We start from the raw sequence: 23747 nt of genomic DNA, 5'->3' as shown, positions 1-23747 counted from the left end.
ATCACTTCCAGGTACTCAGCGCCGGATTAAAAAAACTGAACACTTGGCGTTTTGAATGCTTTTCAGTGCTGAGGAGGGGTTTGGGGTCTTTGGCACTTTACAACTGCAAGTACCAGCTCGGCTCTACTTGGCCCTGCTTGGCCCGGTTTGGTTTTCCACTGCATGGTACCACATGGTACGGTGTTGGAACGGTTCGGTACGGTTTGGTATGGTTTGCTTTTCCACTAAAGTAGTACTAAAGTAGGTGGGTGGGATAACAATGATTCTCTGACCAATCAGTGGCTAGTAGTGCCAAACAGTCAAGGCTGCATGCAAAGGATTGTGGGATATGGTACCGGTACGGCCCTGTTGGAACCACAACTGAGGTGGTACTGTTTAAGCGAGCCGTACCGTTCGGCTCCATGTAGTGGAAAAGCGCCACCGTACCGTACCGTACCGTACCGAACCGTTCCTACACCGTACCATGCGGTACCAGCAGTGGAAAAGCACAAAAGCGAGCCGAACCGTTCGGTTCCATGCAGTGGAAAAGCGCCATTAGACCCCCAGATCCCTCCAAAAGGAGTACCTTTAGAGAAAAAAAAAATTTTTTTTACATGTCCGAAAATATCGGCCGATATCCGATGACCAAAATATCGGTATCGGCATTAAAAAGCAATATCGGTCAATCACTATGTAAAGGTATATTTTTAAGTGTCTCTTGCTGATGTGTATAGACTGGAAATACTTTGTGTTTTGAATACCCTATATAAGGCCCAAAGACTGAAAATAAAGTTAATCAACCCATTCACTATACCTACGTGTGAGTGCGTTGCTTCCAGAGCTCTGAAGTTATGGACATGTGGAATTTAAAAACATGCCGGCAAAGGTTAGTAGAGATTACATAGATACATCTCTTAGATAGATACAGTTGCAGTTCTGGGATAATCTTTTAGTTATAATAAAGTGATATAGAAAGGGAATATGATGTGTAACATTAACTTGTTATATATCAGGTATAGTATTTCTTTAACTGATATCAGAAGTGTTGGGTTGGGGTGTGGCCGCTGGGTGCTGGGTTGCTTTTGGGCGCATCCCGTTAGGCACAGCTATTTGCTTAGGTGCATACTGTTGTTCCAGATTGTCCCCCAATTTCGGACAGGCGTGCCAGAAACGCACTTGAGCTGTGGGGGCTCGTGCAGATATTGTTGAGCCTAGGCAGTAAAGGTAGGGATTAGGTAGGGACTATTCATTTTCCTTTCAGTTGAGAGTTTTTTTCCCTTCCACATGCCCTGAAATCTTTAAGGTAAATAACTTTTACTTGATATTTGCTTTTTTGCGCTTGCATATAGAACATTGCTAAGTTGTATTATTCGGTCTCTTGAAAGATTATATCACTCCCTGTCCTTTGTGTACACAGGAGTGCTAAGTCAGAATTGGGGTATTTTTTGATTGTGCAACTTTTCTGTATTGACGCCCATGCACGACAGTTAAACAGTTTAGTCAGCGCTATTTCACTGCCAGCAGGTTTTCCTGCTCCTAGAATGGTTGCACAATCAAAGGTACATTGATTTGCTCACATAATTTGCTCTTTTTTGTTTGCAGAATGGGTGAGGGGAAAATCCCGCACTTACCATTGCTTAAAATGTTAAGATTTACTAAGGCATGCTGTAAATTATTAAGAGCACATAGATTGTTTCAGACTTTATAGTCACATGGGTTTTTCGCAATGAAAACTAGCCTGATGAACTATAGGGAGCTTTCCGACCGTTTTTTTTTTTTTTTTTTTTTTTTTAATCACCCCCGTGCTCGTAGAATACACATTGGCATGTGTTGTCTATTGTACTCTTTCTGTTCTTTGTGCAGCTTGTAGTTCTTACTGTAAACTCCAGCTTCAGCATGCAGCCATCCTAACTATGGGCATCTGAAGCCCGCTGGGACTCTCTTTTGGGATTAGGTTCAGCTGGCTACCCAGCATGCACCTCTCAAACTCACGCATGCGCAGTGGTAAAGAATCACAGCGGCAGCTCACTATGTGTCTACAAGATTTTCAAGGGTGCTCCTGTTGTTCCCTACTGACACCAAAGTCTGCTGCACTGATACCAATATCTGCCCTACTGACACCAATGTCTACCCTACTGACACTGTCCACTGTCCTACTGACACCAATCTCTGCCCTCCTGACACCGTCCACTGCCCAACTGACCCCAATCTCTGCTCTTCTGACACCGTCCACTGCCCAACTGATACTAATCTCTGCTCTTCTGACACTGTCCACTGCCCAACTGACACCGATCTCTGCTCTACTGACACCAATGTCTGCCCTACTGACACCATCCATTGCCCTATAGACATCAATCTCTGCTCTTCTGACACCGTCCACTGCCCTACTGACACCAATCTCTGCCCTATAGACATCAATCTCTGCTCTTCTGACACCATCCACTGCCCTACTGACACCAATCTCTGCTCTACTGACACCGAACACTGCTCTGCTGACACCAAACACTGCTCTGCTGACACCAAACACTGCTCTGCTGACATCAATCTCTGCTCTACTGACACCAATCTCTGCTCTACTGACACCAATCTGTGCTCTACTGACACCAATCTCTGCCCTACTGACACCAATCTCTGCTGTACTGACACTGTCCACTGCCCTACTGACACCAATGTTTGCTCTACTGACACCATCCACTGCCCTACTGACACCAATGTTTGCCCTACTGACACCGTCCACTGCCCTACTGACACCAATCTCTGCCCTATAGACATCAATCTCTGCTCTTCTGACACCATCCACTGCCCTACTGACACCAATCTCTGCTCTACTGACACCGAACACTGCTCTGCTGACACCAAACACTGCTCTGCTGACACCAAACACTGCTCTGCTGACATCAATATCTGCTCTACTGACACCAATCTCTGCTCTACTGACACCAATCTGTGCTCTACTGACACCAATCTCTGCCCTACTGACACCAATCTCTGCTGTACTGACACTGTCCACTGCCCTACTGACACCAATGTTTGCCCTACTGACACCGTCCACTGCCCTACTGACACCAATCTCTGCTCTACTGACACTGTCCACTGCTCTACTGACACCAATCTCTGCCCTACTGACACTGTCCACTGCTCTACTGACACCAATCTCTGCCCTACTGACACTGTCGACTGCTCTGCTGACACCATCCTCTGCTCTACTGACACCATCCACTACTCTGCTGACACCAATCTCTGCCTTACTGACACCGTCCACTGCTCTACTGACACCATTCACTGCCCTACTGCCACTAGGGTTGCCACCTCATCCCTTTAAACCAGAACACATATTAATTACACAAGTTATGTTGCTGATTAAGGTGATAATTAAACTCACTTAGTGCCTTATCTGCATTCAATTAGCCACAGGACCTCTGTAATGAATGTGTCCTGGTTTAAAGGGATGAGGTGGCAACCCTGACACCAATGTCTGCCTTACTGACACCATCCATTCCTCTGCTGATATACATGCATGTGTGTTTTTGCTCTAGGGTACACATCCTAATGCATTAGGCACCAATGCTTGTCATATATTTATTCCCTGAGCTCCGATTTGTTATAGGGGGATGACAGGGTCTCTTCACCGCTTCTCGTGATGGCCTCTATTGATATTCTATATACAATCATGACAGTCCTCTCCTCCTGTGTGGATGAAAACTCAGTTGCCCACTAGGTGGCGATCTAGCCAAACACTCATCTCTTATACATGCTAACACGCTTTTAAGCGTCGCCTTTAGTGTTTGGGGGATCGGGTTGCGAGAGGCCAATGAGCGCGTAGCGTGGGTCGGCGGTAGGCCAATGAGCGTGCAGTGTGAGTCTGTGGGCGGATGTCAGAAGGCGCTCAGGTGAAGGTATGCACGCTGTGTAGTTCCTGCTGTCAGGTCATTGTGTGAGTTGTAGTGCAGAGTGCGGGGGCGGGGGATGGGCGGAGGAGTCGGTGTTCCTGCAGTAGTGCGGTCAGTGTGTGATGATGCTTGTCTTCTCCAGCATTACATAGCAGGCCGTCCATTGCTCATCAGCATTTTTTCTCTGTGTCTTTCCCCTCTATTATTCCTTCCCAACCACCCGATTGATTGATTGGTAGCCATACACGTATCAATATGATCATTGGATTTCAGTTGAATAAGAATGACAGATTGCTCTGTTTCCTGAGTTTTTCATTCATTTTGACTGTCAGAACGATCAGCCAAATATTGATCATTTCTAATTTATGAACAGATATCTGTGTGTGTGTTGGAAAACTGAACCCAGTTTGGATCAATAATGATAATTTTTAAAGGTGGCCACACACATATCAATATGATCAATCAATCATTCATTCGATGTGTGTAAACTGATTACTATGGATAAGGATTTTAATCTGCAGGCCCTCCATTCTATTCGTTGCTCTGTATCTGTGCTGGAAAATGTACCTGCTGTGATGAAATATCTGATCAATCAAATGATTATCTGTGTGTGTTAGACATCCAATTGTCATACAGATTGATCTCATCGGATAGGTCGTATTTTCAATTAATACTGTAAAGTTGGTTATAAAAATAACCACAGATTCCAGCGTCATCCACACAAGTGATGTTGATGCAGAAATCTCTCCCGATGTGTGATTGTATTCTGACAGCGGGGACTCCCTCCCACCAGAATACACAGATCAGGGCTGCATCCATTGGCTGCAAGTACTGATTGAATGCTGCTTTCCCAGCAGGACCTTTCTATAGAGGCTGATCTAATGACAGATAGGGGTACACCCCAATGTGTCCAGTTCCTGCTAAAAAGCCAAGTTTTGTCAGGGGAAAAACTGGCTTAAAATCAGTGTTAATTGTGTCATAATTTTGGTCAACAGCATATTTCCAGTTATGAAAACAAAACGAAAATTACCCCAAATTTTCGTCAATTGACGAAAATGAATTCCATTTTCGTAAACGAATAAAAATGTGAGGGAGGGACGTTTACCCACATGGACCCCTGGTTTAGTCGGAGATCTGCCTATAAAGTCCGTGAGTGTTTCCCCTCCTTCCAGCAAGCAAGGTAGTGACCATAGCATGCTTAGTGGTGTGAGCTGTGAGGTACTTAGCACTGTGCAGCATTACAGGCCTCTGTCAGACTGTCTAGAGCCCTGGTCCTCAGGGCCCACTAACAGGCCAGGTTTGCAAGATAACTGAAATACATCCCAGGTGATATAATTTGCTGCTCAATGATTGCAGTACTCTAGTCTGCATCTCCCCAAGGTAATACCTAAAATCAAATCTGGCCTGTTAATGGGCCCTGAGGACCGGAGTTGAGGACCACTGGTCTAGAGCACTGTGTGCATTACAGGTCTCCTCAGACCATCCAGAGCACTGTGTACATTACAGGTCTCCCCATACACCCATCCAGAGCACTGTGTACATTACAGGTATCTCCATACACCCATCCAGAGCACTGTGTACATTACAGGTCTCCTCATAAAACCATCCAGAGCACTGTGTACATTGCAGGTCTCCTCATACAACCATCCAGAGTACTGTGTGCATTACAGGCCTCCCCAGACAACAGCCCAGAGCACTGTGTGCATTAAAGGCCTCCCCAGACAACAGTCCAGAGCACTGCGTGCATTATAGGCCTCTCATTAGACCACCCAGAGCACTGTGTATGGCATAGAGGGCTGGAATGAACCGTTCTGCCCACCTTAGAATGCCGGCTACCCCCAGAGCCACCAGGACACTGTTTGTGCCCCCTTAGTGAGTGACATAAGCCATGGCCGTGGCATTCTGATTGATTGCACACTGGACATCCCTCAGGATGATTGATCCAAGCACAGCCTGATCGCTCGGAGTTCCAAGACATTGATCGGTAGTCTGGACTCTTCCGGTGTCCAAATACCCTGAGCAGAATGCTTGCCGAGGACGCCTCCCCAGCCGGACAGGTTGACCGTGGTGACCACTATCCAATTCAAGGGGAGGATTTGCCCAGCCGACGAGCTGGAGAACAAAACCACCATATCAGGGACTCCTCCTTTCCCCGACTCAGCCGGATCTGATTGTCTTAGAGACTGCTGAGTCTTGTCCCATTTGGCCAGAATCTCCTTTTGCAGGGACCTTGTATGGAATTGTGCAAACAGAACCGCCTCGAAGGTAGATACTATCAGGCCCAGCACCTGCGTGCAAGTCCGGAAGGATGATCATCTGCTGGACAGCAGTAGACAAATTGCAGCCTGCATTTTCTGGAATTTGTCCAGAGGAAGGAGCACTCTGGCTAAGGTCGAGTCCAGAGTCAGGCCCCGATAGTCCAGCTTTTTGGACGGAACCAGCGCAAACTTCTGAAAAATCTGAATCCAGCCGAACTCCTGCAGAGTTCGTATTGTGATCTCCAGGTTTTCCACAGGAGCAGTAGAAGACTCCGCTCAAAGAAGGAGATTGTTCAAGTAGCCCAGCACCGCGATCCCCCTTTGGCGTAACAAAGCTAGCATCGGAGCTAACACTCATGTGATGACCCGAGAAGTGGAGGCGAGACCAAAGGGTAAGGCCACAAACTGATAATGCTCCTCTCCCACAGCAAAGCGGAGAAAAGTCTGGTGACTGGCACATATTGGAATATGCAGGTAGGTCTTGATGTCGATAGAAGCAAGGAAATCCCCCTGATGCAGGGATGCCACCTCTGTGCGAATGGACACCAATTGGAACTCCTGCACAAAGCAGTTCAACGCCTTGAGGTCCAGGATTGGAAGCACTTTGCCTTCCTTCCTGGGAACTGTAAACAGGATTGAGTAAAAAGTCTGAAGTTGAAGTCTTGAAGCAGCAGGTCTTGTATCGCCCCAAACAGATCCTGTAAATGGTCCGGGGACAGGCGCAAGGTGGAAGGAAAAAACCTTGCCGGGGGACAAGAGCGAAACTCGATCTTGTAGCCGGACCAAATTACTTCTTGGACCCACTTGTCTTGTACCAGGGAAGTCCACGGGTCCAGAAACCAGCGAAGACGTCCCCCCACCCTCAATACGGGTGAGGGCGCACCTTGTTCGCAGGTCTGGAGAAGTCAGCTCTCGGTTTGCCAGATCAGGTTTATTTGGATCCTCCAGAGGAGGCCCTGAAAGGCTTAGAGCCCTTGTCAGTCGACCCTTAACAACAAAATACACGTCTTATGAGCTGAGAAGGAAGGCCCACATCTATGACAAGGTTCCTTGCCCTTAAAAAAAAAAGGTACCCCCCCCCCCCTCCATGTGAGACCTTTTATGATGTCATCCAGGGTAGCGCCAAACAGGCGATCTCCTTGAAAGGGAAGATCAGTCAAGGCATTTTTAGAAGTTTGGTCCGCAGACCAGCATTTGAGCCAAAAGACACATCGAAGGAACACTGCTGAAACAAAAAGCCACGACACTAGGGGAGCCACATACAAAGAGGCATCACAGATAACCTGCAGCCCCTGGTCCGCCAGCTCAGCAAAGGCAGGGAGGAGCTGTTCTCCCTCCAGGTCATGGCGTAAAAGCTTAGCCCACTCGGTCAGTGTTTGCAACACCAGGGCAACAGTGAATACCGGTTTCAGTGCTGAACCAGCCAGAGTGTACATATTGTGGGTCACAGCCTCCACCTTCCTGTCAGTCTGATCCTTAAAGGCCAGGGAGTCTTCAACCGGAATCATGGTTGCCTTGCTCAATCTGGAAACTGGAGGGTCCACCACCGGTGAAACAGTCCACTTCTTAATAAGGGACTCCTCATAGGGGTAACACCTAGTAAGGCGCCTAGGGACCCCAAGGCGATGCTTTGGTCATCCCCAATCTTTAGCGACAATTCTGTCAAAATAGGCGGGGAAAGGAAAGAAATTTGCCGCTCGGGATGGCTTGTGAGTGCCAAAGGGAACCTGCGCCTCCATTGCAGCTGCGTCCTCCATCTTCAAGGTTTCACAGATACAATCAGTACTTCCATCAGCGCGTATTCGTGCGTTGTTGCAGACGTGTAGGAATCATCCACACTATCTGAGGATTCTGGGCGCGTGGTTGCAGACCCAGCAGGGTGATCCACGTCCTTGAAGGTCAAATCAGATTCAGGAAATAATGAGGCAGGGGGGTTCTTTTTTGCTAGTCCGTCGCCTTAAAACCACCTCCACCCAGGACACAAAGGACTCCAGGACCGCCTGCAGTGCATCGATGGATGGTTGGGACCCGGAGGGCCCCGCAGCCTCAGAGAGGAGACCAGGTGGGGAGATGTGCTCCAAAGACTCTACGAGTCGCCAGGAGAACCCCACAAAAAGTGTAAAAGACTGCAAAGGGACAACCCCCCCCCCCATCGCGCTGGCCACACAACCCAGTCACAGAGCACCAAGCAATCCTCTGCAGAGAGAGAGAGAACCACACCAGATTCACCACCCTGCAGAAACAGGCACCTGCAGCCACCAGAATAATCTGCACTGTACACGTGGCGATCAGGAAGTAAAATGATCCAGCACCAGGGTAAAAGAGGGGCTCCCACTGCCGAAATCACCGCCCACAGGGCTCCACTGTCATGGCCGCCGCTATTTTCAATGGCAAACCACCGCAAAATGGCCGCCGGACTACACAAACATGGCTGCAGTGCATAGAATCACACAGGCTACAACAAATGGCGGCACCATGAGGCTTTCAGAGACCCAGGAGGGATCCCTAGGCCTCAGGGACAGACCCAGGCAGGACAGGGGGCCTTGGCAGGAGCCCCCACCAGGTACAAAACTGCCCCCCCCGCCCGCCCAGCCGATTGTCCGGTCGCCGGTGGCGCACCCCCCAGCCCTCATCGCCAGTAGAGCGCCCTGCCCCCACCCCAGAAGGTGGACCAGACCACTCAAACAGCCCCAGCATAAGTGAAGGGGATAGGATGGGGGACAGATGAAAGGGGGGTGCCTTACGGGAAGGAGGGAAACCGGGGTCCGACTGTCCCTAGGAGGGGCCTGCGTCCTCTCCAAAACCCTCCAGGGGGAGAGGGGGACAGCCACTCGCCATACCAGGAACCGGGTGGGCACAGCTCCAGACAGAACCCATCACCATCAAAATGGGGGGCTGTCGGCCAGAAGGAACGCTGAGAATCGGTCGTATGCGACCACGCGAGGCGTTTAACTCGCAGGCCAGCCCCCGTCCAGTGGGGCTATGTCGCGGCCGAGCTGAGGTCTGCACGTGCTGGCCAGACTGGGGTGACCACTGGATCTAGATTATCCAGCCTGTCGCCCAGTCTGGCAGTTGATTGTAGATTTCACTGGAAAAATCCAGGAGAAAATAAATTTCTATCTAAAAAGAAAAAAATTGCCTGGGTCAGAGATCCCAGCGAGGAACTAGGTCCTTACTCCTGACTAGGCAGAAAAAAACTGAGTTCCTATAGTAGGGAGAGGGAGTATACCCCCTGGGTTTGCCCAAAGGCATAGCCAGATTTTTTTTTTTCTGCCTAGTGTCCTACTCCTGTAGAGGACAGTATAACCCAATGGTTAAGAATATCAGGAGCTGTGTCCGTCAATGAACAAAAGAAAAATTTGATGATTTTTTTTTTTATTTTTTTACTCCAGGAGTATTTGAGTTTGGAAATTCTAGAGAAATGCTTAAATAATGCATTACAATTTAACTAAACCCTTTCGATTGTAGTCGACTAAAATATACTGAAGATTTTAGTCAACTAAATATGACTAAAACTAAATTGAAATTTGACGCCAAATTAACACTGCTTAAAGTGATTGTAAATATTTTTTGCTTCTTCTTTTTTTAAAAAAAATTAAACATGTCATACCTACCTGCTCTGTGCAATGGTTTTGCAAAGAGCAGCCCTGATCCTCCTCTTCGATCCCCTACTGGAATTCCTGGCTCCCCTTCTACACAAACTTTGTTCCTTAAGTACAGCTTCTGCTGACTCACTCCTGGAGAAACTAACAGTTTATTTGCTCAGCAACGGCCCATTACAGGCAGGAACTCTTAGTCCCTTGACAAAATAGCACAAAATGGAGTCAACAGCAGTTCACCTCACCTGCTTCCCTGTGGCCACTGATCCCAGTTCCACTGCTTGCAGAATGCTAGCCCACCTGGCTGCTACCAGCTGCATCTTGGTGCTTTTCTCTTCCCAGTCCTTCAGACTGACATGCACATGGAGATTCTGTAGAGCAAGGTTAGATAAAGAGTTGGCACACCGCAGTCTTCAAGAGAGACCTGCTACAGCTGGCAGTCCCTCCCCTGGTCTGTCCCTGCACTGTGCTGATCTACTCACAATCTCTCCTTGCTCCTGCTTCCCCTCCGGCTTGAATTTCTCCAACTGCCTCTTGTGGTGGGATCCTTCCAGGCCAGCCTCCTTAGCTCCAACCTGAGGTACACTCCACACCCTGTAGGGGTCCCTCAAGGGCCACCGACAGCCCCCCTTAGCACTGCTTCTCCATCTCCCACCTGACTGCCCTGCTGGCACGGGTCATGTCTATTTCAGGGCTCTTTAGTTCCCTGCCAGTCCCCCAACCTGGTCATTGACTAAAGTCCCATAAATATTCAAGGCAGCCCCTCCTAGCTTCCGATCACTAGTTCCAGATCATTCTCCAACATTCTAGAAACGGGGAGGCACCAGAGAGCTGCCAGGATGAGTGATCCAGCCCTGGTCTCTCATAACCCTGACCCAGATTCAGTGACTCAGGTTTATCCCTGGCTAGACTATAATTTGCCTACTATACAGGCATACCCCACTTTAAGTACACTCACTTTAAGTACACTCGCGAGTAAGGACACAGCTTGTTCAGCTTGGCATGACATTACTCCTGGTTTTTAACATTGGTGTCTATAGGAAATCTTGGTCAGCTTGACATGGCACTGCTGCCAAACCATAAGTGACAGAGATACCAAACTTAGGGAGCACCGAGTGGGGACCCAGGACTACAACATATCATGTTTGTGGCTGGCCAGCTTGCCTAGGTAATCTACTATGTCATAGTCCTGGATCCCCTTAACATGCTCCCCAAGCGTGGTGTCCTTGTCACATGGTTTGGGAGCAATGCCATGTCAAGCTGGCCAAGATTTCCTATGGAGCTAGTGTATTTACATGCATTGAGAAATGAAAAAAGGTATTGCTTCACTTTAAGTACATTTTCGTTTTACATACATGCTCTGGTCCCATTGTGTACTTAAAAGTGGGGTATGCCTGTATAGTACTGTAGTAGCACACACTAGAGGTTGCTACACTTATTGTATAAAAGATTATTGTTTCTATCAATATCTATGTTCATATTTTTCCTACAATTCAGTATCATACCATGGACGGCAGAAGTTACCCAAATCCATATCCGGATTACAGTGGAGATGTGTCACCTGCCTTCACGGCTACTGGGCAGGTGAGCTAAAACTAATAACATTTGACTGTTTTTATTCTACAAGTTTGATTAATGGCGATTTAACTTCTAAGGCTGGGTTCACACTTCTGTGAATTGGATGGAGGTAACCTTGCATCCAATTCGCATTACAGGAGACTGTGACCGACTGTCAATGGATCTGGTATTGCATCTCCGGGTGGCCGCGGAACGCACTGCATAAGGGTCCTGTGCATCTTTGGCTCAGTTTCAGGTCCAAATTCAGGCAAAAACTCGGACCTGATTCGCCCCTGAAATGGTGAACAGGGATGCACCAGACCCCCTGCTGTGAGCCGCTTCGCAAAAAGTGTGAACTTAGTCTTACTGGCCCGCCCAGAAGCCCTTTATCTGGGTCATTGGTGGGGTGGGTGTGGGCTTCCCAATCACATCATCAGTGATTGGCTGTCATAGTAGTCACATAACCAGGATCTGCTGAGCATAATCAGAGACCAGGGTCTATCTGTGGCAGCTCAGTTATTGTGCAGTGAGTGCCCTTTCAGGACAGAAACCTTACCCGCCTTGGACATACAGTACATGCAGTGTGTGGGCATTAGGGCTCACTCTTCCTGCCTCTGCACTTGTGCGTTATGTTGTTGGCAAGAGTATATCTAAACTCAAAATCAAAAATGTTATAAATTGCAGCTTAACTATTCTTAGATGTTGTGGCTGCAATAGTTTTTGTTTTTCAGGGTTTCTTTCTACTAGTAATGTAAAACATATAACATTTTTGCTTTTGGGTTTAAGTACACTTTAAAGTGGTTAGAGGGACCTTTTAAAATTGAGATCTAGATAGAGAGATATATACACACACTATATTATCAAAGGTATTGGGATGCTTGCCTTTACACGCACATGAACTTTAATGGCATCCAAGTCTTAGTCCATAGGGTTCAATATTGAGTTGGCCCACCCTTTGCAGCTATAACAGCTATAACTCTTCTGAGAAGGCTGTCCACAAGGTTTAGGAGTGTCTATGGGAATGTTTGACCATTCTTCCAGACGCGCATTTGTGAAGTCAAGCACCAATGTTGGACGAGAAGGCCTGGCTCGTAGTCTCCACTGTAATTAATTCCAAAGGTGTTCTATCGGGTTCAGGTCAGGACTCTGTGCAGGCCAGTCAGTTCCTCCACCCCCTACTTGCTCATCAATGTCTTTATGGACCTTGCTTTGTGCACTGGTGCGCACTCATGTTGGAACAGGAAGGGGCCATCCCCAAACTGACCGCCCCCCCCACCTCAATTCGGAAGCATCAGATTGTACAAAATGCCTTGATATGCTGACGCCTTAGGAGGTGCCTTTCCCTGGAACTAAGGGGCCAAGCCCAACCCCTGAAAAACAACCCCACACCATAATCTCCCCTCACCAGTGCACAAAGCAAGGTCCATAAAGACATGGCTGAGTGAGTTTGGGGTGGAGGAACTTGACTGGCCTGCAGAGTCCTAACCTCCACCCGATAGAACACCTTTGGGATGATTTAGAGGGTTGACTGCAAACCAGGCCTTTCTTATTCACATCAGTGCCTGATCTCACAAATGCGCTTCTGGAAGAAGGGTCAAACATTCCCATAGACACACTCCTAAACCTTGTGGACAGCCTTCCCAGAAGAGTTGAAGCTTTCCTTCACTTCAAAATAGTCCCTTTTAACCAACTTGGTTAAAACTATTACCTTCACCAATAAATGCGTCTACTGTGAGCACTGTATTAACTGTATGTAGAATCAGCTACTTAAAGCATACAACTCTGTGTTTTGGCAGCAATATGAGGACTTCCCATTCTGCTTCCGAAACAAAATTGAGTCAAGCTAAGGGCTGCTCAGCCATTCACAGGAAGCTTTGTATTTTATGAATGGGTCTCTTCACCTCAGCAAATCAGAGGAAGCCTTGTATTCATTCAGAAAAATCAAAGCATCCTGTGAATGGCCGTGGAAGTCTCCATCCTGGGCCTGGAAAACACCTCCTGAAAATATCAAAAAGATATTTTCGCTAAAAATACATTAAAATCATTATTAACAGACGCAACAAAAACTTGCAAAGATAAACTGAATTGAGTTAATAATTAAAGCTCTGTGTTTGAATGCGGTCTTAGGGCTTATTTACATGGGTGCTGAGGACTATACAGTGTAAATCAGTGGTTTCATCATGTGGCTGGAGCCACCTGAAGCTGTGTGCAGACAGCCCATGTTACACTATGGTGACCTGAACACAACTACAGGTCCTAATTTGACATGTAGGTGAAAGTGTACTGCTCCAAACACAGACCTTGTGCATTCAGGGCCACTCATCCACACCTTCACACCTGTCAAACTAGCACCTGTGGCTGTGTTTGTACAGCAGCCGTGTCCCCATAGTTATAGGTGGCGAAGACCACATAAACAAACCATTTATTCACACGACCTGAGTACCTGTTGGGATGGGGGGGGGGGAGTTAAAATTACCATGGTTGAGCTGTGCCCCCCCCAACCACTACCCTCTTTAGATGCAGAGGTAGAGACTGGGGGTGTACAAATACCACAGTCGTGATGCTTTGCATCGTGGCCATAGCAGGAATTATACCCCCTGTCGAACGCCACCCATTCAAGTCAGTGGTGCTGCTTTGCAAGCGCTGAGCAATTGCATGCAATGCACGTGGTTACAGCATGCTAGTGCGGGGTTGAAGAGAAGAGTTTAAAGTAGGCAGCAAGGAGGAAATACCATGCCTCCTCACTGCCAGTCAAGTGCTTTCTAATAAGCAATCCAAATGTGGATCACTCTTCAGAGAGCAAAGCACGTGTGAACGTGCCCTTGATTTTTTTTTTTCTTTTTATATATATTTTTTACAGATTATTTTTAACATTATTTAATAGTTTTTTTTGGGAGGCTTTGGTAAAATATCAGGGGTTTAAACATACCCCTATTGTCTCACTTTTGAGACTGAGAAAGGGATTGAGGACATAGATTGCTCAGTCCCCTTTTCTGCTGCCTCAGCTGCACTGGAGATGAATGAACAGAAAGCGCTGTGGACAGAGGAAGCTCAATGTTCATTCACAAACGTAAGCACAGTTTGCTATACTTCAGTTATGAATGAATACAGGAGTGACTTCATTCAGAAAAGGAAGGGACTGGTAAATATGACATATTTACCAACACCTCCCCCACTCTCCATCCTTAACCTGGTCCGCCTGTGCCCCGCTGCAGCTGACACTAGCTATTGTGGTGCCATTCATTTTAAGGCAATGCGGCTCCAACAAATGCATGGGAATGCACTACTATGCATACTGGTCCGCTACTATGCTAAAAATGGTGTATGTCAGTTTTGGTGCATTACTAGCCCATTTATTTGAATGCACTACCCTAAAGAAACATGTGCAAAATGTGTTGTAATCAAAACAAAAAATATCTGGTGCTAAACACCTCAGGGCTTTCTCCATGGCAGTGAATTATGATATGCTGACATCCATTCATGAGCTGTGTAAGAGATTGGTGCCAGGAGCAGTGCCAAAAAGTCTAAATCCAGAGAACTACTGAAAAACGCTTGGAGAACCGCTGATGGAGTGTGCAGGTGAATATATATATATATATATATATACACTAGTGAAAGTCAGGTGACACCAAAAGGATGTATGATAAAATCAACAATGAATTTATTAAAAATGTCATGTAGAAATGAAAGCTGTCATCATGACAACGCGTTTCGGGCATGACCCTTTGTCAAGTCAAAGGGCCACGCTTTTATCTCTACACTCCAACCACGCTTGTGTTCCATCTCCTGCTCAGACCTTTCCTTGGTCGGTGTGTCTCTGAGTGCATGACGTCACATCCGGGCTGCCGGTTCCTGGGTACAGGCTGGTTGCCTGTCTTCGCATCTCTCCCCAGCGAGATCGCTTCAGTGGACCGGGCCACGCTCACATACCCAGGATTCCGAAGTTAGGCACAGTTTTCTCCCCCCCCCCCCCCTACTGGGGCCCCCACTTCATTGGGTTGCCACAATCCATGGTGAGTACAACGGTCCATACCACTGCAGCACAGCCTAACCTCAGAGGCTGGGCCAGCACCACGCTGGAGGATTTTCACATCCACTGTGATTTGTGAGTAAACCTTCCTTTTCTACTGATTCATTTCATTGCATTGAACTACTTTTTTAATAAATTCATTGTTAATTTTATCATACATCCTTTTGGTGTCACCTGACTTTAACTAGTGTATATATGTGTCACCTGCACACCCCATCCGCGGTCCTCCAAACACTTTTCAGTGGTTCCCTGGATTTTAACGTGTTGTAATGCAGTTTATCAGGAAGCGAAGGTCTGAATGAGCCCTATAGGTTGTAAAAATATCCACACAATAAAAAGTGTGAAGATTCACTTCAATTATCCGATCATGTGAAAAAATTCCAGTTTCCATATTTTACATATATGATTGGGTAATTGAAGTCAATCTTTTCATACTTTCTTTGGTGACCATTCTTTAAATCCTTTATTAAATCAGTCTCATAGTATATTGGCAAGCTCTGGGAAAGTCTGGGAAAGATATAAATGAATGCAATCTGGGAAGAATAGAGAGGGGTGGAGGAGTCTAATCCAGGAGGTAGGGCTGGCAACACTGGTTAGGATTTCAGTGCCACTAAGGCACTGTTGTCAGTGTAAACCAAGTCAAACGCTCACTGGATTTCTGTATTTTTCTATACTTGCAGAATTTTAAAGAGATGAAGTGTGGGAAATTTACTTATTAAAGAGATGTACTAAATATGTGTTTTTTTTAATGTGCCCTAATGTAAACTCTAAATTATTTTTTCTATATCATGCATGAGCAGAGCACACGTTTGCTTGAAGGTGCCCCATGTCAAATGTATGTTGAACATTTTTCAGCTAATTGCTATTTTTCATTAACGGTTGATTCACTTTTTCTCATAGCTGACTCCTGACTTTAAACATCAATTGAACAATAAAATCAGAGAGCTTCTCCAACACATGGAACATGGCCTGAAATCTGCAGATCCAAGCGACTTCACTGTGTACACAGGCTGGTCAGGTAATATTTAAATAGGTACACACACAGACCTAGAAAGAGAAATTAATTCAGGGATATAGAAAAACGTCACCTTGCTTTTAGAGTAACTTTGCCTTCTAGACATGTCTTGCGTGTCCCTGGTTTTGTTGTGAGTTCATTAAAAAAAGAATATTGTTTTACTGCATGAGAGCGGACCAGAGAATGGATTGGGCAGAAGCAGTGAGGACTGTGAATCAATGTGAAAGGAAAAGACCCATTAGCCAGGCAGGAAAAAAGCAGACCCATGTTCATAAAGTGAGATGAATAGCAGCCTCAGCCCAGACTCCAGACAGGCCACACCCCTAATGTGTTTCACTCCACCCCTTGGAGGGGGTCCCCATGATTAAGCTCCAAAGCTACATATTTGGACAGAAAAATATTAGATCTTTATTGCCTAGAGGTAAAGATGATATGCTTGAACAAATTACATATACAGTTGGCATAACTAATTCATTCCTATAATCTAAGGCAGGGGTATCCAAACTTTCTAAATAAAGGGCCAGTTTACTTTCGTCCTGATTTAAGGGGGCCAGGCTGTGGCTACTGGGAATAGAAAATTGTCCTGGCATCAGTGGGAGGAAGGAAGGTAAACATTACCAGGAAGGTAAACATTATTTGTAATAGAAATAGGGCATGGCCGGTCTTCTTTATGGAGAGATCTGGGGGATGCTGGAAAGAAAAAAAAAAAACGCAGTGTTTACATCTGATGGCGCCAGAAGTGACGTCATGACGTGGCCTCCGAGGGTCACAGAGATGGCTGGGGACCATCTACTACATGCTTATTCTAAGCAAAATTTAGGTGAGAGGCTAGAGAGCAAAGTGGTGTCACCTGAATGAAGGAAAGAATTACATATGGACACAATATTAAACGGTGAAGGGATACACGATGGATACACAGTAAGAATTAATTTTTTTAATATTTTTTATTTTATTTTTTAGTTATTGTATGGTTTCATTTGTGATCATTTGGAATGAATTAGTATTCGCTTTTTTGAATCTACATAATTGCACGATGCACTTTGCCGAATTTATATGTGATCTATATGCACTAGGATTGTACTGCAGCAGGATGTATGAAATTGTTTAGATATTAGAGCATCCTATTTTAAATTGTTTATTGAATTACTGCACTTTGGTATATAAGACATTGCATCACTGAACTGGCAGCGCAGCACTATTTACCTATCATTTTCATTTCCATGGGGAATCATTTTTCACACAGCTGTATCTATTAGGCCATGTGCTCCAGGGTCTTTGCCAAGTCAGCTTCAAACATGACATGTGAAGTAGCTTACAGCCGGTATAAAGCTGGTTTCAAAGTTGGGCAACCAGGTATGTCAAAGCACAACTTACAGGATGTAGATTATATTCGGTTTATATCAATTTGAAAAAAAAAATTAGAATTTCAATGTCCAATGATACAAAGGCAGATTTACCAGTGTGTATGTAAGTTGTGCTGTCAGTGAGCATGATATAATGAAAGGGATGGGACAGCCATAGTACATGGAGTAGACATTTGCTTTATCATATGTCCTGCCATTTATTTTAATGTTGTCTCTGCCTCTTCTAGGAATCGCCTTACTGTATCTTCACCTGTCAGAGGTGTATGGGGATCCATTATGCCTGCAGAAAGCAAAGGAATATGCCACCAAAAGCTTACGTTGCTTGAACAAGCGGGATGTCACTTTCCTTTGTGGGGATGCTGGACTCTACGCGGTGGCATCTGTTATTTTCCATAAACTGGGATCTGCTCAAGAGGCAGATGATTGTGTAAACAGGTAGGACATCCAGATCTGTGTTTGCAACTAGATCCCTCTAAAACTGACCATACACCACACAAGCTATTTCAATTTACCCAAACTATATAATATGAGGACACACCTAAACAATCCATTCATTAATATGCCATCATACAGACTCTTGCACTACATAGTTGATGAAAGTTCCAAAGAAGGTTGTACAGACATACTACACGCATAGACATAAGTCAGATGGTCAAACCATGCAGTAACACTAACAGGGGGGCACCTAACCATGCACCAGGAACCACTGGGCTAAAAACATTTTATTCAAACCCTTTAAATTTACAAAAATTGTGCAATGTAGTATACTGTAAATACTAAATTAAGTGAGAAACTGCATAACCCAAGCATACAACTGGAGGTGTCACACCTTTGGCGCATGTAACTGGCCTTGTAGTGTCCACATCTAAAAGGGCAGTGAGATTTTGGACAATAGAGGACACACCCATCCCCTTTTAAGCTGTATAATGGCTTTGGCTATATACTCTAAAGCCCCGTTTGTTCAAAAAACTGACGGCTCAGGAGGAGCTGCTGTAGTAACTATCCAATGTTAGTACAGTGATCTCAGACCTTTTTCGGTCATGTGCCTTAAACAGAGGTCGGCCCGACTTCAGTACACATGGGCTGAATGTCGGCTGGTTTCTATTGAACCAGGCCAATGCCGCCCAACATTCGGCCTGTGTGTACTAGGCATAAGGCAAAAAAGGCTAATCTGGCTTCCTGAAGCACAGTTTTTCCAACAGTGCCAGCCTCTGCCCATTCATTCACTACTTGCTTACAAAATGTTTACCAGATTCAAAGCTAACTTATCTTTGCAGATAAGACAAGTTTACAAAAAGAGCTTTGTCAGAGGTACAGTGTGCAATAAAAGTATGGAAAATATGGTGACACACATTTTCTATACTTTTATTGCACACTGCACCTCTGACAAAGCTCTTTTTAGAGTGAAACATGTTAGGTCCTTCTTTTTTTTTACTTTTCTTAGACATGGTTATTTGAGTGAGATATTGCCTTGTCAAGGTAAGTTGGCTTTGAATCTGGTCTACATTATGTAAGCAAATAGTGCCTTTTAGCCTCCTTAGTACCTAGGGCCACCCATACACAGTCCGAATCTTGGCCTGGTTCAGAAGGAACCGGTCTAGATTGGAACCATGTATGGGCAGGCTGAATATACCTAGTTGATCAATGGATCAACTTTGCTACAACCAGCCTGCCGGATTTTACATACAATTATCGCTAATATTGCTAGCGGCTGTTCTATCCACTAGCAATAATCACTGTCTTCTTTCGGCGGGGACAGCTTCCCCCTCCAGGAGAATACAATGGCTCGGCAAGAGGGATTTCTCTGTCAACACTGTCTCACCAGTAGGTGCAGGAAAGAAATGTGCTCCATCTATGGCCTGACTTAGTGTAGAGAGCCAAAGTCCTTATACAGCCTGAAAGGGACAGGGCTGTCCTCTATTGTCCACACTCACTGCTCCTTTAAATGTGGACACTATAAGACCAGTTAAATGAGCCAAAGGTGTGACACCTCCAGTTCTATCCTTGGGTTATGCAGTTTCTCACTCAATTTGGCATTTACAGTATACTACAAGGCACTATTTTTGCAATTTTAATTGGGATAAATAAAATTGATGCTTTTAGCCCAGTGGTTCCTATTGTGCGGGTAGGTGGACCCCCGTTCATGTTACTGCATAGATAGTGCCACTGTTGGGCATAATTTGACATGGGACTATATCGTATTTGTACATGATCAAACCAAACCGGTTTAATCTCAGTGGTTGACGTCCCTATCCAGCTGGCTGCTTGCTGCAGGCATTCTGTTCTGTAACAAATTTGCCTGTTTGTAGTAATTAACAGGTGGAAGCATCTTTGCATACAAGTAGCGTCCTTTCAAAACACATTTTGTGGGGAACAGGTAAAGTAAGCAAACAAAAAATACTGATACTGACTTTCTATGATCGTATTTCCAAGCTCAGTTTATCAATGTCTGATGGCTTCAGATGTATTGGATCGTCAATACACTGTTATATTTTTGGTAGACCGGACATTTACGTTTTTCTTGTCAAGTAATCCGCCTTGCATTACCACTGCTACAGCTTCTTCAAATGACAATCCAATGCCTTATTTATCCCTCATCTTGTTAGAGTAGATGGAAGATAGAGTTGAACATAGAGAGATGCTGTCTTTACATAAACTTATTGTTGCACACTTTTACATATTTATAAATGCAATTGCAGTACCTTTTTGAGCACTGTTTGTGTTATTGCACAGGGAAGAATAGTTGTCCATGGGATCCTTATCAGCTTTCCCTTTCCCTTTTTTATAACCACTTTTGTTTACAAAAATATAATGACAAAAGAGGGGCTTAAAATACAAAATTGAATGGGTGCATATGCTCTCTACACAAACCAAGAAAAAAAATACTTTGGTTTAGCACTTTAAATGTAAGAAATTTATTTTTCAGCTCTAAAACTGGTGGCAGCTGTGAAAGATGTAATTAGTATTCATCACTAGGGGGCACTGTAAAGCAACTTGTGAAGTGTGACTCTTCTAGTGTTCATTTGTTTAAGAAAAACAGAATTACTTGTATATTAGAGTAAACCTTTTCTAATAGAAACAGGGGTGTGGTTATTGTTCAACTTCTTTTAAGAGTCCATTCAGACTAGCGCGACTTGTCAACCTGACAAGTCGCGGTCGGTCGCTCGGCATTTAGTAGTACAGGACCCGTTCTAATAGGAGCGACACAAGTCGCTCCGACTTAGAAAAAGGGTCCTGTACTACTTTGGGGCGACCTGGGAGCGACTTGCATAGACTTCCATTATGTGAAGTCCCTGCAAGTCGCGCCGAAGTCGCGGTGCACGCTGTGCACCGCGACTTCACAGGTCGCCCCTCGAAGTCGGATTGCGCCAGTCTGAATGGGCTGTCAAGATGCTAGTTGCCCTTCTGTTATATGCTTTAAGATCTATAGTATTTATACTTTGAGTCACTAACTGATTTAAAGGATACGTTCACATTTACAAAAACAAATAAAAAAATAAATGCACATTTTTTGCAGGTAAAAAATATGCATTTATTATTTTTTTGTCAGGGACCTGTAAAGCATTGCACCCAGGATCAGCAGATTATGGGTGTAATTCTATGGTCCTGCAGACTGTCCATGTATCTGTCTGTCTATAACTCCGATAAGGCCAGGCAGTTAAACTCTTGACAGGAAACCTGATGAACTACCTAAAGCTGTAGTCCATTGAGAACTACAAGCCAAGAGCCTTGTATTTTTCCCATTAACAGAATACTGTGAATGAATGAATAAATGGCATGGCTGTGCAGGCTGAGCCCCACACGGATGCATTTTTTTTTTAGATTGTGACAGCAGGGGTAGAAGATTCCCTGCATGCTGTCAAAATAGGGAGTTGAGGGGGTTGCAGGGGCCGGTGCATTTGTTACATGTTACACCTTGAATGGGAGTGTAACATGTTGGTGAACTTATCCTTTAAGTATACAAATTAGGAAAAAAAGACACACAGGTGGGTTTTTGACAAATAGGGGGGATTTACTAAAAATGGTGCACACAGAATCTAGTGCAGCTGTGCATAGTAACTAATCAGCTTCTAGGTTTTGGCCCCTGTTGGCCCCGTTCATTTAAGGGCTCTTTCACACACTGTGTCCGTCAAAAGGACTCCGCTTTTCTCAGCGGGGGATCGATCCGCCGCAGAAGGATGACAGCTGTGTCTCCGCGCTGTGTGCGGAGACACAGCTGTCAGTTCCTCATGCATCTCTATGGGGGAAATCGGATGGGAACGGACTGTCGGTCCGTTCTCATCCGATCCGATCCGCTGGACGGATGGAAAATAGGGTTTCCATCTGTCCAGATTTGACAGATCGGGGTCGGATGTCAGCGGACATGTCTCCGCTGACATCCGATGCCCCATAGGAATGCATGGGGGGACCGTTCAGATCCGCCAAAAAAACAAACAGGCGGATCTGAACGGTCCGCCTGTGTGAAAGGGGCTTAACTCGCAGCCTATTGCCAGCAACGGCACTGTCCCAATCAGTGTGACACCGAATTTGCGGTGCCGCACTGATTTCCAAATTCCCCCAAACTCGCACGATTTCAAACCCATGTTTAGTGTGAATGTACCCTTATTGTCAAAGCTTAATTGAACAAGCTGAAGTTAGAAGCTGATTGGATACAATGCACAGCTGCACCAAGTTTAGTAAATCTCCCCCATAGTACATTGCATAGTTTCTTTGCTTATAGACTTTCTATAATTATTCTTAAGTTTAAACCAATGAAGTGAGTTTACCTATCCACACCCGCACATGAAAAAAATGTATTCCCATTCTCCTTTTGGCTACGTTCACATCTTGGCGTTGCTATTACAGGCGTTTTTGCAGGCGTTTTTACAGGCGTTTTTTTGTGCAGGCGTTTTTTTGTGCAGGCGTTTTTAGATTGACTAGAGACCAATGGAAAACGCCTGTAATCTGCCCAAAAAGAAGCTCATGTACTTTTTTGAGCATTGGGCGTTTTGCTCACGGCGTCAAAACGCTCAGATGTGAACAGGGGCCATTGAAATGAATAGGATTTGTCTTGTTGGGCGTTTTGAGAGCTGATCCTAGAGCAGCAAAACGCCCCCATGTGAACAGAGCCTTTGGTTAATTGTGTATATGTGTAGCAATTATTTTTTTGATCGAGCTAGAACAGTGTATTCGTTTGACTGCTAAGGATGTGTCCTATATTTCCTGACTCTGAAATGGCTAAAACAAGGTCACGGCTGTAGCTGCCTGATTAGGCTTGGTTCACATATTTTTCACGTTTTTAACCGCACCCAGTTCCATAACATGTGAATCGGAACAGCTTTCAATGGAGCCGGTTCACACATGTCACACGCAGTTTTAAAAAGGGTTCTGTGCATTTTTGGGTCCGGTTCAGGTGCGATTTCAGGTAAAAATTTGCACTTAAACGGGTAAACAGAACCACACCGGACTGCCGCTCTGAATCCACGGCCCTATATGTGTGAACCCAGCCTTACTTCTAGGGCATGCAAAATAAATTAATCAGCTCCCCTCTAATAAAACAAAAGATAAAGGATAAGCTCAGTTTTAGTAACCTGTAACACCCTTATTTGGTAACATGCTTAGTAACATGTTACTATGTAGGAGAAATCAAAAAGGTGGGGCCTAAATGTTAATTATCAGAGTTCATTTAAGTGTATATAAAGCCTAACAATTTACATTTTTGCTCCTTTTTGGTTTGTTTAATATACCATTGGAAACATTTTGTTAGGCCTGATTCACATCACTGTGTTTTTTAGTGCTTTTTGCGAAGCGTACTACAGTCCATTTAACATGGTTTCCTATGGGACACGTTCACATTCATTCTTTTTACAGCAGCTGCATTTTTGGATAGGGTCAGGGACTTTTTTAAATGCAAAATGCGGCATTTTTGGTTCAGTAGACTTCAATGTAGAAGCTGCAGAAAAGCATGTAGTGTTGTGTTCACTGCAGAAACGGATCAAAAGCGAACTGCATAGGTGTGAAACAGGCCTTATACCTGTTTGATAATTGCAACAAAAAAAACGAAAACTTGCTGATC

The 23747-nt window shown here is 45.1% G+C and overlaps 1 protein-coding gene across 2 annotated transcripts in view; it reads left to right on the top strand.

The window, feature by feature from the left end:
- Nucleotides 1-3739: 3739 nt before the first annotated feature.
- The window catches only part of LANCL1 (LanC like glutathione S-transferase 1), a 44848-nt gene continuing 24840 nt past the window's right edge, over nt 3740-23747 (top strand). Inside the window, exons 1-4 of one of the 2 annotated variants that reach the window (XM_082261394.1) lie at nt 3740-3875; nt 11224-11310; nt 16214-16331; nt 17920-18127. In XM_082261394.1, the coding sequence (XP_082117520.1) occupies nt 3852-3875; nt 11224-11310; nt 16214-16331; nt 17920-18127 (437 nt within the window). In that variant the 5' untranslated portion in view covers nt 3740-3851. Of the gene's footprint in view, nt 3914-11223; nt 11311-16213; nt 16332-17919; nt 18128-23747 lie in introns of both variants that reach the window. The other variant, XM_082261395.1, reaches the window with a different exon arrangement.

This window comes from Pelophylax lessonae (assembly GCF_965119305.1).
Source record: "Pelophylax lessonae genome assembly, chromosome: 6".
In the NCBI taxonomy this organism is placed as follows: Eukaryota; Metazoa; Chordata; class Amphibia; order Anura; family Ranidae; genus Pelophylax; species Pelophylax lessonae.
The sequence above is the reverse complement of the archived record's forward strand: the minus strand, read 5'-3'. Positions and strand labels throughout refer to the sequence as shown.